Source organism: Diplodia corticola (genome assembly GCF_001883845.1).
Source record: "Diplodia corticola strain CBS 112549 chromosome Unknown scaffold4, whole genome shotgun sequence".
Classification (NCBI taxonomy): domain Eukaryota; kingdom Fungi; phylum Ascomycota; class Dothideomycetes; order Botryosphaeriales; family Botryosphaeriaceae; genus Diplodia; species Diplodia corticola.
Window position 1 is genome coordinate 26,512 of NW_017971483.1, and position 12,151 is coordinate 38,662.

At 57.7% G+C, this 12,151-nt stretch overlaps 4 protein-coding genes across 4 annotated transcripts; 2 read left to right on the top strand and 2 right to left on the bottom strand.

Moving 5' to 3' along the window:
- Nucleotides 1-1,431: 1,431 nt before the first annotated feature.
- Nucleotides 1,432-3,983, bottom strand: BKCO1_400012 (general amino acid permease; the record flags this gene model as incomplete). Its single annotated transcript, XM_020275538.1, has 9 exons — nt 1,432-1,471; nt 1,546-1,695; nt 1,765-2,472; nt 2,546-2,653; nt 2,726-2,872; nt 2,998-3,220; nt 3,488-3,516; nt 3,606-3,702; nt 3,782-3,983. The coding sequence occupies 9 exons, from the start codon at nt 3,981-3,983 to the stop codon at nt 1,432-1,434; spliced, it is 1,704 nt and encodes a 567-aa protein (XP_020134339.1).
- A 968-nt stretch (nt 3,984-4,951) lies between these two features.
- Nucleotides 4,952-7,393, bottom strand: BKCO1_400013 (pre-mrna-splicing factor cef1; the record flags this gene model as incomplete). The annotated part of the gene is made up of 3 exons (XM_020275549.1): nt 4,952-5,281; nt 5,337-6,936; nt 6,990-7,393. The coding sequence occupies 3 exons, from the start codon at nt 7,391-7,393 to the stop codon at nt 4,952-4,954; spliced, it is 2,334 nt and encodes a 777-aa protein (XP_020134338.1).
- A 313-nt stretch (nt 7,394-7,706) lies between these two features.
- On the top strand, nt 7,707-8,100 carry BKCO1_400014 (uncharacterized protein; the record flags this gene model as incomplete). The annotated part of the gene is made up of 2 exons (XM_020275560.1): nt 7,707-7,853; nt 7,915-8,100. 2 exons carry the CDS (start codon nt 7,707-7,709, stop codon nt 8,098-8,100), a joined length of 333 nt encoding a protein of 110 aa, XP_020134333.1.
- A 695-nt stretch (nt 8,101-8,795) lies between these two features.
- On the top strand, nt 8,796-11,283 carry BKCO1_400015 (plasma membrane channel protein; the record flags this gene model as incomplete). The annotated part of the gene is made up of 6 exons (XM_020275571.1): nt 8,796-8,854; nt 8,907-8,947; nt 8,996-9,149; nt 9,199-9,493; nt 9,555-9,986; nt 10,039-11,283. 6 exons carry the CDS (start codon nt 8,796-8,798, stop codon nt 11,281-11,283), a joined length of 2,226 nt encoding a protein of 741 aa, XP_020134332.1.
- Nucleotides 11,284-12,151: the final 868 nt, after the last annotated feature.

The window sequence follows — 12,151 nt, forward strand, 5'->3', positions numbered from 1 at the left end:
TCCCCGTCTGCCGCTCTCCCAGTTAGCAGGGCTGCAGCAAAGGGCGGTTATTGGGCGGGGGAGCGAGCAGAGGAGGGTGCGTGGGTGCGTGCCTCGTGCGTGCAATCGGGGAGCACCGGCAGGGCGGGAAAGCACCCCCGACTACCCAGACTCCACCAAGCGCCGGCGGGCGGGCCATGCGCGAAGCAATCCGTACCGTCCGGAAGCCTCGCTGCGCTGCCCCGAAGACGTTCGAAGGTGAACAGGACTGCTCGTCCTACTTTCGTCGTTAGCAGCGGCCTTGCATCTTGGGATTGCACCCTTCCCGGTTCCCCGGCGCCTTCGCGAGCGGTGGCAGCACTGGCAGGAGCTGCCATGGCCGAATGAGGCATATGCGCTCCTTCGCAGCTGGCCGAGGAGACGTCGTCGCCGGCTGGGGCTTTGACCACCGAGAGACTGCTAGACCCGCCGCGCCGCCTGCACGCCTGCACGCCTGCACGCCTGCACGCCTGCACGCCCGCCTCGCCTCTGGTCATGTGCTGCTGCCGTGCCTGTGTCGCAATTGCGTGCGAGAGGCCAGGCCGATGCCTCTCCCGTTGGCTTGCCACCGCGCCGGGCTGCGCTAGACTGCTCGCCGCACGCCGCGATGCGCAGAGCCCGTTCGGGCTGCCTTGTTTTCAGCCGGCGATCGCTGCCCGTTCCTCCAATCATGCCGCCACCAGGCTCCAGCGGCCGGCTCGGGGAAGGACGGGAGGGAACGGGGTCCGGCAGCGCTCCGAAGGGACGGCACAACGGGGTCTGAGGTGAGGGCGGTTTGAAATCCGTGGTCTGTGCTTTATTATGTCCGGGTGGAGGGTGTGGGGAGTGGCGTGTGGATGTGTTCGGTGACGTGAGAGAGGCGCAAGCCCTGGCTAGGGCTGAGAGGGGAGGTGCACCGCAGCGCAGGTACTACCGCGCCGTGCGCCTGACCCAGGACGACCCAGGACGACCCAGGACGACCCAGGACGAGTGACGACCCCAGGACAGGATGAGCCAGCTCGCAGATCGCCCGCTAGATCTGGCCCTTTTGCTCGGGGCGACCCCAGGTAGGGCTGGCCTGCCGACTTTGGTTTTGCTTTTTTTGCCGCCACGCCGCCACCTCTGCTTCTTCTGCCCCGCGCGGCTGGCTGAAAACCCCGTCCCCCGTGGGAACCCACTCGTATCGCGGGAACACGCAATGACGTGCATTAGAGCCCGTGGATGCGACGAATCACCACTTCTGCACGCCAAATGAACATTTCATGCTTATCACGCCCCTGCCTGGCCGAAGAGCCCTGGCTGGTACACGCCTCTGATTTTTCACGCCTTTGATTTTTTGTAGTATGAGCCGACGATGCTGAAACCAACCAGCGCTGGGGCTGTGGTGAGACCTCCGTGCACTCCTGACGAAATCCCGCTTCGTCTCGCCACACCTTAACTGAACAGCAGGTTCAGCACCTTCTCGAGGCCGTTCCTGCAGGAGAAAACAGCCGTTAGCGTGAACAACGAGCACGGAAAACAATCAGAACAGGACGGAACGGAACCTACTTTGGCGGCGTTTCGATGAAGTTCCTGTGGTACTCCTCGATCTCAGCCAGGTCCTGCAGCAAGTCCACGTCCTCTGGCTTGCGCAACTCCGTCTTCTTGAAGAGCTTCCAGAAAACGAACAGGATGGGGAACACGGCGATCATCGTATACCTGCGCCAGTCACGTCAGCGCTCTTCGCAAGCAATGCCGATCAGCCAGCACACCGGCTCGACCACTTACGAGAACAAGAACGACGGCACATCCCACATCCCAGGCAGGAACACGGTGTAGCCGCTGACAAAGGTCATGACGAAGCAGCCGGTGAGGCCATAGTACGCGGCATACGGCTGCAGGATGCCTTTGTACGGCAGCGTGTCGCGACTGATGCCCTGCACCTCGAGCGCACGCTTGAAGCGCAGGAACGTGTAGCACATGACGGAGAAGTTGATGAGCTGGCTGGCCGTCACAAGGCTGACAAACCACGTCAACACAACCGCCGCATTCTCCGACACCTGCAGGAACGACAGCAGCGCAATCAGCAGCACGACGAGCACGCAGTACACCGGCACACCCTTCTTCGTACACTTCGTCAACACGCGCGGCGCCTTGCCCTCGAGTGCGAGCCCGTACAGCGACCGCGATGCGCAGTACACGTAGCTGTTGCCCGCGCTGAACGCCGCCGTCAGTACCATGGCGTTGACGATGTCGGGCAGCACGCGGATCCGCAGCCGGTTCATCGCCACCACATACGGCGACGCGGCCGCCCCGGGCTTGCTGTCCCGAAACGCCGCCGTCAACTCCGCGTCGTCGTATGGCACGTTGATGCCCACGCACAGCGAGCCGAGCACGAAGAAGGCCGTCAGCCGGTAGAAGACGGCGTTGTACGCCCGCGGCATCGCTTTGCGCGGGTTCTCTGCCTCGCCTGCCGCCATGGACACGTAGTCCGGACTGGAATCGAGGGCTCGTCAGTTGATCGGTCGTCGCAAGAAGCGGGTTTTCGTGTGGTGCATTTCTTGCTCACCCAGCAATCGTGAAAGCGGCTTGGATCAAGCACTGCAGGAATCCAAGGAAGCGGCCCAGAGTTCCATCGTAATAAAGCTCAGTGAATGCACCAGGGTTGTTCCAGTACCTCCACAAGAGCAGAGATTGTTAGCGGGTCGAACGCGTCCTGGCGGAGAAACGGGGTGGACTGCTTGCTCACCTGAACCCGAACCGGTCTCCAAGGGGGTTGCCCCCAAGCATGGTAATGAACGTGTAAAAGATGAGCCCAATGATCAGCAGCACCTTCCCTAGCGCAGCCCAAAACTCCGTCTCACCGTACCACTTGACGGCCAATACGTTGATCAGACTAGTGGACAACCTCGTAAGCACTAACTCAATACCCGACGGGCCGTCCCCTCCTCCGTGGCACTGAAGACGGGCAAAAGCAAATGGATGAAGGGGTATTTGATGGAATGAAGTCCCACTACTAACCCATAGAGAACGATGACGATGGAAATGATACCGCCGGCCGGCACCACGTCGCTCCAGTAATGGATGATGATGTTGCAAGCGACGATTTCGAAGGGCACGAGTGCGGCCTCAAAGACGAAGAAATTCCAACCGGCGGCGAAGCCGAAGGCCTCGTCGACGTAGCGCCCGGCGAAGCGGATGAAGGGCGAGGATATGGGAAGATATGTGACCATCTCTGCCATGCCTAGTTCCGTTCATATCGACAGTCAGTTTCTTCTTGGGGTCCACATAGGGGAAATTCTCATCGTGCTTCTTGGCTTTTGATTCATCTCTCCTTTGTTTTTTTCTTATCATAGCAACTTCCGACGAGGAGTGCATAGGGCTGCTGTAGAAACCTGCAGAGCTCCAACTTGGCAATGCACGTTCGGCGAAGACGGCAATAAGTAGCGCAGGATGAAGAGAGGTGAAGAATGAAAAGGAGAAAATGAGGGTAATGGTGGAGAATTCGTACATAGTGTTACTGCAAGAATGAACGAACACCTGTTGCGCACGAGGTAAGCAGTCATCCAGCCGACAAGCCAGTCACTAAAAGAGACCAAAAGCAGGGGAATCCGGAGAGAAAAACTCACCAGATGGTAAACGCCATGAACAAACTCGCCGGTCCTCCATTGAGCAGACCGTTTCCAATCTGGACGTACAGCGCCGTCCCAATCGTGCCTCCGATGCCTGCATAAGAGATCGGGGGGGGGGGGGGAGGCCGTCAGCAATCAGTTAACTCATCGGGACGCTGAGTTCTATCACCAACCAATCAACTGGATGTGCCGTGGCTTGAGCTTGCGGTGCGTGTGGTCGTCGGGCTTTTGGCCGGAACGGATGGACGCGGACTCGATAGGGCTTTCTTGGTCGTAGCCGCGCTTCTCGGGATCGCTGCGCAGCCTCTTACCGTCGAATGGCGGCGGTGGCGGCGGCCCCGACTCGCTCGCGAAGTCGACTCCGGTGGATGTCATAGTGCTTTGAAAGAGCCGAGAAGGGCGGATTTGAGAAATAAAAGATTCGTCTGCTGGCCGGACTAATGAAGCGATTTGAGCAGGAGGGAGAAAAACTCGGTCACAAATGCCATGGGCCCAGGGAGGACGAAGAGGTACGAGAATAGGCGCGGCGGCAGGTGATGTTTATGTACGTATCAGCGCCGACGGCGATTAAGTTGCAGGGAAGTTGTATCCTGCACGTGTGCCACTGGCGCAGTCGTAGCGTATGGTAGTAACGGGGCAAAAGCGGTGACAGGCGGCAAAGCTCAGATAAGTGTCTTGGGAGAAGGAGAAGAGACTTCAAAAGAACAAGGTGAAAAAGCAGGCGGCGTAAGCCCTCTGGCGATTGATTCAATCAGCGTTGGATCTAGACGCCAATGCGGTGCTGCGAGCGATTATTCGTCCGCGCCTTGCCCTTATCGAGGACTCTGCCCCATTCCGATCCGAGCCCTTGGCTTCGGGGACCCCGGTTTTTGGGATAGGCGGCTGACCGTTCACGTCGTAGCCCGTCTTTGGGCCTGCGGCTGGCGGCCCACGCCGCAACCACCCGCCCGCTCTCATGTCAATGTGCTCCCGAGCCGCTACTCCAGACGCGCACGGGCCCGAGGTGGTTGAGAGACAGATAGAAGAAGGCCACGCAAAATGGCATCGCATGTTTGCACGGCTGGAAGGACTGGAGCGCCTTATTTCTGGGCGCTTGCCCTGGCTACCCCTCGCGCCGCTGTGATGGCTGACCTTGGCGAGAGTGCTGAGACCTTGGCGTAGCATGGCCGCCAACGCCGCCGCCGCTCGGCTTCCTGGGCGACGGATCGACATACTTCACTGTGCGATCCAGCTCAGCTTGTCCTCGCAAAGCCACGCTTGACACTGCTACCCACGTAAACAGCGACTGCAAAAGTTCTGAAATTGGACCTGGTCCGCGACCGCCCGCCTTTTGGTATCCTGACCTAATGGTATCCGTTTACGCCCTCCCCTAGCATGTCCAGCTCCCCCTTCAGAGACCGATACGCTTCCTGTGCCTCTCTCTCCCTGCGACTGACAAACGATACTTCTTCCCTAAGTGCATCCAGTCTCCGCGGAATTGCCGCTTCTTCTGAGATCTGCAGCGTGCGGAAGCTGTCCAGGTCAATCTTCGTTTTTTCGTAAGCCTCCGCTGCATCCACGATTTTCTGTCGCAACGTCTTTGCGCGCTTCTGGTACCCGCCAAGGTGGAGCGCAAGCTTTTTCTCGATCTTATTACCCTGCTGGGCGGTGGCCATGATCTTTTCTTGGATGTTCTAGAAAGCCTGTTAGCGAGCTGAGCCAAGCTGTCACATGAAATCTTGAACTTACGTCGAAAGCTTCAGTCATGAGCTGGTGCTCGTCGATCTCATCCTCGCCGTAGCCTGCAAGCCCAGGCAAGACAGAAGACCCGTGCAGCTGCTCCCACGCCCTCTCAAATTCCTCAGTGTCTTTCCTGTCCAAGGAAAGCTCCCGAGCAATTTCCATCCGCGCATTTTGCAGCGCCTCGTTTTGAAAGGCCTCGACGGCCTGCACCGCGCCACTGACCTTTGCCTTGCCGAATCGCTTCGCATCATTCGCAATTAGAACAGTCATCTCCTCCAGCACTGCTTTCTCAACCGGATCCGTAGCTGCAGATGCCTTCGCCAACATGGCGTTCACGTCTACAGCCGTGGGGCGTGGGAGGGCCTTTTGATATGCTTGCGTCTGACTAGCAAACTCGATCCGTTCTCTGGCCTCCCGGATCTCTTTGTTCCTCTGGTCTCGGATGGCAGCGTCCTCCTCGGACATTTCGGCGTTGATAAGCTCCTGCTGCTCTTCGGGTAACTCGAGTTCCCAATCAGTCTCCTTCGGCTTCGGCAATGCCGCAAATCTGCTCTTGATGTCGTTCCGCATGGCTCGCTCATGCAGCTTGATATCACGCGGAGTCTGTCCCACTAGCTGCATGCCGTTCTCGCGGTTCAGACTGAAATTATCTCTTGGGGTACGCATGGGAGTTGCACCGGGTCCTTGGCGCATGGGCGTTGCTCCGACGCCACCCTGGCGGAACGGAGTGGCCATCGGGTTGGGTGTAGCCACAGTTTGCTTACTCGGGGCGGCCCCTCCAAACCCGGTCGTTCCCTCTTCGTACATTTCAGTGTTCTCTCCACCCAAGAGGGCTGACTGAGTCTCGGTTCTGGCCCGCGCGTTCCGGATCTCGTTGGCAATGTGGTCTTCCTCTTGGGGTGCTCTCGGGGTGCGGATCGGAGTGTTTCCAACAATGTTCGCGTAGTTGCCGATTAAACCTCGCGTGGCCTCATTGTCGCTGCTGCCTGCAAGCCGGTTGGCTCTTTCGCCCACCATTCCCATCTTCACAATCTCCTCCAACTCGTTCTCGCTGACTTGCGGCGCTGGCAGGACAAGGCCTCTCCGCTTGCTACTTTGTTCCGCCTCCCTGATCTTCTGCATTTGCGCCGCCTTCTGCGCCGCCGCCGAGATTGCTGCCGCACCACTCTTGTCGTTCTTCCTCTTCTTCCTGTCCTCGCCCTCATCTGCCTGGTCAGCTTTCCGCTTGTTGGCCAGCTGCTGCTTCCTAGGATCGAAAGCCTCCCTTTGCCTCTCATTACGCTCCTCCTCTTCCCTAGTATCATAGAAGCCTGATGCGGGACCCTTCTCAAACGGAATGTCGGCGTTGTAGTCCATCTGACCCTTCTTGACCGTGGTAACCTTGATGTTGATGCCGGCATTCTTGAGCTCACGGCGCTTCTGCAATACGGCCAAGCGACGCGATTCCTCAAGTTGACGCTCCCGAGCCTTGCGCTTCGCTTTCTTGCCCTGGGTGTTGGCAAGGCGCGCACGCGCCTCACTGAGCATCTCCTTCTCATCCTCATCGAGGTCGATGGTATCAGGGCGCGCGGGTTTGGATTCGGGATCGGGGTCGAGCTCGCCAGGGCTGGATGCCGTGTCAGTACCACGAGCAGAGAGAGCGCTGGCAGTAGGACTTACCGTAATCTCCTGACGTCGTCGGCGCTGGGGGCGGCCGTCTCTCCTCCTTCGGGACCGCCCAGAGCGAGTTCGTCATCCTCCTTTGCCTCAGCCTCATCAAGAAGCTTCTGGTAGCGCTCCAAGCACTGGGTGGCGGTCCGACCGACGATGGGGGCAATGGTGCGCCATTGCGTGGGCATCAGCTTGGCGAGGTGCAGCAGCTTCTCATCCTCCTCCTTGGACCACTCGATCTTTCGGATGCTGGGGTCCAGCCACTCGTTCCAGCGGGCCTTGCATTGCTTCGGTGTTTTGCGGGCGAGCAGGGAGGAAACGCGCGCCCATTGGTTCAGGCCGTACTTGGAGACGGCGACCTTGACGATCTCATCCTCGATATTGGTCCAGACTCCTCCCTTGACGACGGGCATGGTGGCGCGTTCGGGCGCGCGTTGGCGGCTCTGGGTAGGTGGAGGTGTTGGGGGGGAAGATGGTCAGGTCAAGCACCGCGACAGCTTGCTCAGAAGTTTGAGATGGCGCCGAACCGCGACTCGCCGCGACTCGCCGCGGCAGCTAGTGTCACGTGAAGCACTGGGTCTGTGCGGGCGCCGCTCAGGCCTGAGGCCGAAGCTTGACCCCCGCGCACTTTCTCTTTTGCTCAGGGTGATGTCACTCTGCGCATCATGGATCCTCACGCTCGTCCGATGGCAGACTCAGGTCACACCTCTTCCACCAGCATCCACCATGACTGCATCACGCATTTGCGCGTCGCCAGTAGCGCGACTGTCCGCCAGAAGCTATTTGCTGCCGAGTCACCCTTCAGTTCGGAAGGTTTCTTCATCATCGAATGCACAAAAGCCCGATGTTGAAGGCAAAAGCCAAGATGTGAATGTATGTCTCTAGGCTTTGACGCCTACCTAAGCTCAAAAACAGGTTTCTGATCGAATGGTAGGCACAGGCAGGTGGAAAGTCCGAAACAAAGCCAAAGCCAAAGACGCAGGCCCAACTCGACGATGAACTCAAAGCAAAAATGGCTGGCATTTCCGGCGAAGGAGGCGAGGCCGGCATTGAGTATGAAAACGGCGAACCGGTAGCCATGAAACGCAGTGTGCGTAACAACATGTTCAGGTACATCTGAACTTGGAAAGATCGTCCAGGGGCCCAAAACAACCTTGCTCGACACTCCGATCACCGGTTCATGGTGTTGCATCCACGCCTTCTCTCGATGCGTGTCCATCGTTGTCCCTTTTGGGACACTTGACTTCTCCCAGTCAGCAACACGTGGCCCAACGTTAGGATACTAGCTGCATGTTGATCGCGAACACGACAAGCCACACTCCACTTCGGTACGGTCAGCATGGTCATTCCAGAGCGGGCCGCGTCAGCATACATCTAAAATTGGGTTCACAATATCAAGGACGACCATGTTGTTCGAAGGGGCACTTTAGCCCAATGATTTTCCTGTGACACTTGCAAGGACCGGGCACCTGATAGAGACCCGTTCTTGGTCCAGATTTGCGTACAGCAGGCTGCCTGTCCACAACTAAGAAGCCGATCCATCTCTTGGCAATCTCTTCCCGGCGACCCAGCCAATCCCAGTCATGTTTGTAGCAGCGCCATGGGCATCTCTCTGGCTTACTGAACACTAGAGGCCGCAAGGGTAGTCTGTGCGCTTGCCGCTCGGCCCGAGTCTCCCGAGTATATGAGTACTGAATGGTATCCCTACCAGCGTCATTATTGCAAACTCTGCATTGTTCAGACCTATCCACTCTTTGACTTCCCTCTTATCGGCTCTTGCCGTCCACTCGTTTGTTCCGTTTTCCTCCTACAATCATGGTCCCCGACATGGGCTTGAAAGAAGCTCTGACCCCTCCATTGCGGGGCGTCACATAGTGGGTCGCCTCACTCAAGCTACGTACATGTCTTGTGCGCTAATAGCAGCAGTCATGATGTATATGTTGTACACTACAACTTTGCTGATGTTGGTCTGTTGAGCACTCTCGTAGGCAGATGGGCATGAGCTGATTCCACAGACCATTCTACTGCCGTCGAGGAGTTCTGCACCCTGCTTGCGGACTTGGAGTCAGTGGGACTGCACACTGAAGTCCGGGCCGGCTATGACCGGACTCTGCTGGTTTTCGTAAAGGCTTCACACGAGCTGCTTGGAAGAGAGGTGTACAAGTCTAGGTAGGCTCGTCATTCCACACGCTCGCAGTTGGCTACTGACGCTTTCTAGGGTCAAGGATTGGCTATATGGAATCACTCGCGAACACCCTGGTGGCGGAAAAGATACAGTAGTGGATGGTGAATTCGAAGCGGAGGACATCCTCTCCATGTTCCATTTGGTTTCCTGGAAAAAAGAGCTCGGCGGCGCCGGCATAACTCCCCAGTCGGGAAAATGGGAGAACGTGGAATCCATCTTCCCTCTGCACAACAAGAAAAAGAACCAAGAGCTCCTGCTTCATCTAAGCAAGAGCATCTTCCTGAGAGTCGAAGACCTTGACAAGATCAGAGACCTCTTTGGATCGAAAGTATTTTGATGCTCCCAGATATCCCTTGATCCTGGAGTTGGACTGACTCCGGGCTGCCCAGGTTGCCTTCTACTTTGCCTTCCTGCAGACTTACCTGGTTTTTCTGTTCTTTCCCGCCATCACCGGATTCCTCGCATGGATGTTTCTTCCGCAGTACTCACTTCTCTATGCCTTGATCACGAGCCTGTGGTGTACGGTCTTCCTGGAATACTGGAAGTTGCAACAGGTCGATCTGAGCCTTCGCTGGGATGTGAGAGGCGTCGGAACCTTGAAGGTCAACCGTCCAACCTTCCTACCCGAGAAGGTAATCACAGATCATGTCACTGGCGAGGTGATACACTATTTCCCCAAGTGGAAGCAGATTACCCGGCAGACACTGCAGATACCTTTCATACTCGTCTCTTTTCTTATACTCGGAGCTTTCGTTGTCATTGTTTTTGCAGTAGAGGTTCTCATCTCGGAGGTCTACGAAGGCCCTTTCAAGGACTTGCTGGTAAGACCGATCTTGGGGGAGCATTCTTGAGCGGATACTGATTTCTTTGCAGGAATACCTCCCCACCATCCTTCTTGCTGCCCTCCTGCCATTCATCAATACTTTTCTTGAAGGAATTGCAACTGCCCTTACGGAATACGAAAACCACCGCACCCAGGATCGGCACGAAATGTCCATCACTCAAAAGATCTTCGTACTCAACTTCATCACCGAGTACCTGCCAATTTTCCTCACTGCCTTCGTCTACGTCCCGTTCGGGGATGCCGTCGTCCCGCAGCTCGAGCTACTCCTACGGCGCTTTTTGGGCGACGCGGCCCCCTTATCCCTTGGCAGCAACTTCCACAGCGACCCCAACCGGCTGCGAAACGAGGTCATCGCGCTGTCAGTCACGGGCCAGATCTCCAACTTCGGCGAGGAGCTCGTGCTGCCGTACCTCAAGCACAAAGCGTCGCGGTGGTGGAAGGAGTACCGGGCGGAGCACTCGCACACGGCGACGATCAACACGGTGGTGCGCGACGAGCCGGACGAGGCCGACTTCCTCAGGCGGGCGCGCAACGAGGCGTCGCTGGAGCCGTACAACGTGCAGGACGACCTGACGGAGATGGTGATCCAGTTCGGGTACCTGGCGCTCTTCTCGCCCGTGTGGCCGCTCGTCAGCATCGGCTTCCTGCTCAACAACTGGGTCGAGCTGCGCTCCGACTTCCTCAAGATCTGCATCGAGCACCAGCGGCCCGCCCCCGTCCGCACCGACGGCATCGGCCCCTGGATCGACTCGCTCGGCTTCCTCACCTGGCTCGGCTCCATCTCCACGGCGGCCGTCGTCCACCTCTTCGGCAACGGCAACACCAACGCCAACGCCACCCTGAGCGTCAATCCAGGCCTCCCCGGCCGCAGCTCCTGGCACGCCCTCCCCACCACCATCTTCATCACCGAGCACATCTACCTCGTCCTCCGCTACGCTGTCGCGTACGCGCTGCGGCGCTTCGGCAGCGACCAGATCCGCAAGGAGCGCGCCCAGCGCTACGCCCGCCGCAAGCGCGTCCTCGCCGAGCTCGAGTCTCGCGGAGACTGCTCGCTGGGCGCCGGGCTCGCCGGCGCGGACAAGGAGCGCCGCAAGTCGCTGCTGCTGCTCATGGGCCACGACGACCACCGCTTCTGGACGAGGCAGATCGAGGACGGCGTCAGCGCGGAGGTGGGCGTGGGGTTGATCAGGGCGCTGAGGAAGACGGAGGAGGCGAGGGGGGAGGAGGAGAAGGAGAAGGCGGCGGCGGCGGCGGCGATGACGAAGGAGGATTGAGGAGGATTGAGGAGGAGGGAGGGTGTGGGTTGGGATGTGGGCCGAAGGAGCGCACGCGCTGTGCGTCGTTCGTTGAAGAAAGGGGGTAAGCAGAACTTTTGAAGGCTTCTCCCCGTAAGATGATGGATTGTAGTAGTCTTGCTTGGTGGTTTGTCCCAAGCGTCCGTTCTCTTTGTCGCTCTGGTAAACAGCACTCGTTTAATGGATGACATCTTACGAATCTTGGGCTTGAGAAAAGCAGTGAAGGCGGTCACTTGTAGACGCTAGAGAATGACTGTCCCACGACATCTGTCAGTCCCGCACTCACTCATTCATCAGTCACGTGCCCATCTTGGACCACGATGTCGTAGTTGAAGAGCTGCCAGTGCCGGGTGCGCACCTGCTCGTCTGGGCGCAGGCGGCACGCGTCCGTAGACTTGGCTGGATGCCATTTCTTTGCGAGTTGGTCTCACATCGCTGTGGGCCTACAGCTTTATGAACGATGGGGACCGACAAGAATCACAGCAAATCATACGGACGACGAATTGACATCAACCTTTGCAACCATCTGTAAGTTATATGGCCACGCAACCGCGGTGCCGAAACATCAGCAGGAAAAGGAAGGCCGACGATGAACATCGAAATCGAAATAGGAATAGACTCCAACAGACAGCGAGCGGGAAGGGGCAAGGGGGCTAAGTTCTGTTGCCTCAAGAATGTATAAACAGTACAAATGCAAGAGAGTAAAAAGAGAAAAAAAAAAGGATGAACAACGACCAACCCAGGGTATAGTTCCAGCCTGAAAGGAGAGAAGACGAAGAGCCGAACTGACCAACAAGACAAAAGGTAGTCATCTCGTTGAAAGTGGGAAGGGAGATGACAAAAAGAC